This window comes from Lepeophtheirus salmonis, unplaced genomic scaffold, assembly GCF_016086655.4.
Source record: "Lepeophtheirus salmonis unplaced genomic scaffold, UVic_Lsal_1.4 unplaced_contig_942_pilon, whole genome shotgun sequence".
Taxonomy (NCBI): domain Eukaryota; kingdom Metazoa; phylum Arthropoda; class Copepoda; order Siphonostomatoida; family Caligidae; genus Lepeophtheirus; species Lepeophtheirus salmonis.
The window spans coordinates 100,468-106,343 of NW_027296841.1; the positions used below are offsets into that span (position 1 = coordinate 100,468).

General features: G+C 30.5%; 1 protein-coding gene across 1 annotated transcript; it reads right to left on the reverse strand.

Annotated features, from left to right (window-relative positions):
• Positions 1-398: 398 nt before the first annotated feature.
• Positions 399-800, reverse strand: LOC139907581 (cytosolic purine 5'-nucleotidase-like; the record flags this gene model as incomplete). The annotated part of the gene is made up of 1 exon (XM_071894009.1): positions 399-800. A coding segment is annotated over one exon (402 nt), but the record flags the coding sequence as incomplete, so codon positions are not given.
• Positions 801-5,876: the final 5,076 nt, after the last annotated feature.

Here is a 5,876-nt window from a genome sequence, read left to right on the forward strand (position 1 = left end):
TTTTTATGCTTCTTAGATAAACCATAAAACAATAATAATTTGACATATTTCTGAGCAATATTTTATATTGTGGTAGTTGGTGGGGTGATTTGAAGGGAGAGAGAGATAGAGGGAAGGATTAAAATAGTGAAAAATATGTAATACTTTTTGAATAAGAATCACACATCTTGAGGGAGATGAATCTACTAAATATTGGGATTTCAGTCTTTTTTGATGATAATGATAGTATCTTTGATGTAGTGGAAGAAAAGATGAAGAACCTCACTATAATACTATTTGGAGTGAAAGAAAATGAAGAAAAGTTACTAATTAATTAATTATATAGAATAAAATCCTTGTATTGAATTTGAATGAATCAACTGAAAAAAGAGGAGGTCATTGAAAGCGGAAATAAGGCCTTATTGTGTCTTACTAGAATTAGGAAAACCATACAAGTGATCTTCATCATCAAAATTGTCGAGCTCATGAGTATTTCTTGTAGTGCCAGGAGCCTCCGAGAATGTATTAGGAAGTAGACTTGTCGTACGGGGATTTAAGAAACCCTTTCCAACTTCTCTCTTTGAAGAAGTTTCAGTAATTCCTAAAAGCTCGTCTGCCTCATGATTCACTTTGTACTCATAAGGCATAAGCATGGGAGGTGCAAAAGATATATAAAAGGGATTACGCAGCAAATTAAGTACACTTGCACCATAAATATCCGCATAGCGCGTCAATTGAGAACAAAGAAATGTTTGACTAGATCCTGATCTAAATAATGAACCTAGTAAACTATATGATATATCCGTCTCATAAATTGCATTCTGTGTGTTAATATAATTAGGAATTAATTGGATACTATGTATAAGGATATTTGCTATTTGTAGCAAAAGATCATTCAAGAATCCCTTCATCAAGAGAAGCAGTGTTTGACATTGATTTAATTGAATTAAGTATGGGATTTGCAATGCATTTGAAGGAATATATATGTGTTGCAGAGGTGAAAAGGAGAATGAAGAAACTACTTTTTACTTCTCTTAATACATCCTACATATGTACTATTGCACTATAGTAAAAAACATGATAGCTCTGTAAATTGGCATGCCTGTCTTACGAGATGTCAAAAAAGTAATATAATTTAATTAATTGTATTCTTAGTTTAGACAGTTTACCCTTATTTCACAGAAACAAAGGTTCTACGCATACATTTTTTATTTTTTTTCATTTGCAATGATGTTCCGAGAATGAATCAAAATATCTCATTGAAACAATAAATAGAGCAAATATTTGAGGTGAAGGGGAGCCCAGCATGATTTGTTGTACTTTTTGCTGTTTTCACAAAGACGCGTCAAAATTCAAAGTCGAAGGTTGAAGAAATAACAATGCAGTCATAAATACTGAAATCTTGGTGGCGTTTTGCATGTAGCATCGAGATGTGTATACAAGTTCCACTGTTTAAAATGATCGCTGGTGTATATCATATACATATTTTTGATCTAAGAAATAGTAATCAAGTAATCTATACTTAAATCTCGTAGACATGTTGCATGTAGCATTGAGTTTGTGTACAGGGTTCACTGTATAAAGTGTTCCTTGATGTATAGTTGAGAGTAATACTGAAGATGTTATAGGTAGTTATCTTCTATATTTTATGCGCAAAGTTTGACTGTTTGACAAGGTCTAATAAATCTGAGTCATACCTCAATACAAAGACCAACGATGACAGTACCAAATTGAAGTCTTCTTATTAAGCGTTTCCTTAACTCTAATTAAAGGGGGATTTTTAATTTTAATAAAAATAAATCAACTGATAACAAAATAATCAATCAATGAAATTATGTAAGTTAAAGCAAAAATAATAAAGAGTTGACTATTTTATAGCAAAAGTATTCCTTTTACAAAAAAGTAAAACTTTTACCGTCTTTAATCAGTTGAAAAAATTAAAAGACAATTGTAAGTTAAATTTAGTAAATATAGCTTTGATTATGTTCGAGAAAAGAGTATGTGTACTTTTGAAGGGGCCTGCAGAGGGTAGGTGGAGGGGCTGTAGCTGTCTTTTTGACAGATTGATTTTCTTAAAAAAGGTAATTGGGGCAAATTATGCAAAAGAGCAAAAATTTAATTTGAATATTTTACTATAAATATTTGAAATCTTTTCATATAAATTTGATATTTAAAATTATTTCTTACAAAAAATTAAATCTTTTAAATATTTTCCTCAAAAAATACCTTTTTTTGATTTTTTTTCAAAAAATTTAATATTTTCTGAATAGCCAATGGCTTTTGAAATTCTTTATCAAAAAAAAAAAAAAAAAGTTCAAAACAAATTTAATTTTGCAGGCACCTCTGACTTTACACCGTCTTCCCTACGTAAACACATAAAACCATAGGACTTAAGGCCTTATAAACCAACATAGTATGTAGACTCATAAATCAAAATCTCATTTTTGTGCACAATTAGTTCACCATTTTTTTTTTACTTACTTTGCTCCTGCCCATTTCAAGTACCCACAACATATAAATACTTTTATCATTTTTCTATTGTATGAAAATATATGTAATTATTGTATTTTTTTTTTTTTTTAATATCCACTCGGTTATTTATAATAGCGCTTAATAACTGTCAGTATTATTTATTTAGATATTTAGTTTTATGGAATATTTCATTTTGAATAACAAAATATTACCCAACGTGATTTATGTCATAGCTCTCTGGTTATGGGATGTTTGTTTGCTTAGACACAAGTACAATACATACAAGGTTTGTACATGTCCTGACTTCCTTACTCCTCTTATTATTTATCAACAAAGTGTTTATCTATATGTATCTCTTTTCTTTTGAATTATAGGCTTTTTTACCTCAACTATACGTGTTTTTTAAAGCCTTCCATTTGTGAAAATATGCAGAATCACTGTTTTTTAAGGGACCTTGACTCATTAATTAGAGGTTGGGTGACTAAGCAACAGAAATACATTAAAAAACTATCAATTAAGTAGATTTTTGGAAGAACTGTGATGATAAATGGACTTCATTTAAAAATTAATTCCTCATATTTGTTTTAAAAAGAAGGATCTAAGCCGCAAAAATAAGTGCACAAATGAACTGATATGTGACTCAACCCCTCCAAGATTTGATACATATATGTATACTTACAAAAAAAAAAAATCTATAGGTTCGTTGGTCTGTAAATCCTAATCATTATTCAGGGTGCAAGTTATTTGAACAGTATATATAAAATAAAGAAATATAAGCATAGTGGAGTAACCGATCCAGGATCATTAGTCTATTCCTGGGAAACACATTGACTATTGGTACTTTATTCGTAGTCATGATCTTAGATGAGGCTCAAAGAGATGTAAGAAACTCCACTGATAGAATGAAAGAAATGTTTCAAAAGTCGTATGATTTAAGAGTGGATTTCTGTAAGAGGGCGAGGAGAAGGCAGGAGTGAGACAATTGTATTACTGAATTAATTAAAACACTTGTTAATATCACCTACCTGTTATATGATTTGGAAAGGGGGGGGGGGAGGTTGGAGAGAAAATGAAATAATGCTATGAATATGAGAACCTTTTACATATCAAATAGCATTAGTGCAGGGAAAATATTAGTTACAAATCTGCTGTTAATTTTGTTATAATATCAAGGCAAGTTCTTAATTCATTTGATCTGAATTTGTTCGATATTTTTACTTTTTATGTAAGTTTTCGACAATTTCTCCATAAGAATATAAATATAAATAAATAACTTCAAATTATATTTTTTATACGACGTCACCCTTATTGTATCTTGCAAAACCATCTGACACATTAAAATCTCATTAACTAATTAATAGATAAATTAACAACTGACAACAAAATGACTATAATTATTAAACAAATAATGTTTTTTTACTAATGAGTCAACACTGTAATTAGTATCACTACAAAATTTTATGAGCATTTCAAATTTGAGTTAAATGTACATTTACAGCATGTGCAAGCTATCAGTGCCGCGAAAATGATTTTTTTAAAACCCGATTTTCTCTCAAAACAGATATCAAATAAAATAAAAAAAACAGATTCTGAAAGCATGATGGATTTTAATTTTTATTATTCTTTAGAATTACCTCCCGCCTCAATTCCAGTCTCTATACGAGGCCAAAAATGAGTGCAGGTCATTGCCAGGTGGTCCCTTGAAACAAATAGAATTCCTTCTTGATCTGACTAATAAGTTCGTCTTGGGTGTTGAAGGAGGTTTGGTTGGTTTGTCGTTCAATCACACTCCAAACACACACAAAACAAAATCCATTATATTCAGATCCAACGATATTGGAGGCCAAAAGTGCAGCAAGATCAAATCGTTCAAATTGTCTTGGAGTCAATTTGAGACTTTTCCTCATTTTGTATGAGTAGTAAAGTAGGTTTTCGTGAATGCAGAACCGGATCAGCATCTCAGACCTGCCGACTTCTCGAGAAATTGATATTAATGACTTCCCTGGGCCCTCATTGCCGATTTGCCGGATTCTGGCTTGTAATTCTGGCGTCCAGACATATTTGCTTCCACCCTTGAGCTCAACCCACATTTCTATTGCCTTAAAATAATCTATAGAGTCCTCAAATTTCCTCCTACCATTACAAATAAACGTCTCACTGAGTCCCAGAATTCGAAGAATTGTTATATTGTCGCTCCCGGTGCGGATTCCAAGGAAGGCTCATTGCCATTTCCAAATATTTGGGTAAACAAATTCGTAAGTAGAATCTATTTTATTTTTTTTTACAAGTGCAGGTTTGAACAAACTATATAACAAAAAAATTTGCTGCCTAAGTGCCTTTGTTGCATAAGAAAGTGCCAAATTGCAGAGCACCCTGTATATTTCATTTGGTATTACGTAATTATTAGAATAACTATGTATGTAGTGTTCAAATATCCGTTATAATCACAGAAATTGAAGTTATTAGAGTCATTGTCATTTCCAAATATTTGGGTCACATGTTCCAACTATGTGACACCTTCATCATCTCTATTCCACTCTAGGTTATGGTGAAAAAAAGGAAAAAAAAAGATTGTATTAAAACTCCTTTCCTAGTTATTTACAGACAGTGTGCTTCGTTTATGTTTTATCGTTAGGCGTGGTCCTTTAACAAGAGATAAATTTAATTAAGAATTACCATGCCCAAATATTTTTGTTTCCAGTTTTTTTTTAAAAGATTTTGTGTTGTTGTTACATATTACTGGTAAATAGGAGAATTTATGAGCGTCAAGAATGATATATTTCTTATATATTAATGTAAAGCCTCCATATGTGTACTTTAAGGAACAATTCATGTCTGATTCATTTGTTGCTTAATAGGTTATATGTATCTACAATGTTGGTACAAAGACGCAGACATGATTAGGTAGAAGTATACATTGAAATAAAATTACTGATTCTTAAAATAGAGTTAAGGGTGTTTCAACATTTTCACAAAATGAAAAGTTTTATAAAATTTGAAACATTTCCTATTTGTAGGATGGAAAATGCAATAATATTGGCTAACTTCCGCAATACGATCAGTCAACCTATCCTTTAAAATAAACAAAAAAAAAGGCCCAAAATCATTTATTGATTAGCCAAATAAATCAATTATACCAACTGATATTTATTACTAAAGTACTCCCAGACAATTATAGTCATTTTATTTCTTCTCAATTTTTAAAATGAATTACATAAATATGTTTCAAAATATAAAACTCTTCCTTATTAGTTACTGTATTATTTCTAATATTACTTAGTAATATTTTATTAAAAGGGTAGTTGTACTTTTTTTATTTCTATATGAAAGGCAAAAAAAAAATTATAGAAGAAATAAAATTGCCAATAAATAAAAAACGAGGGATCAACAGGAAATTGTATTTCTGGCCTTTTGAAAATGGAGTA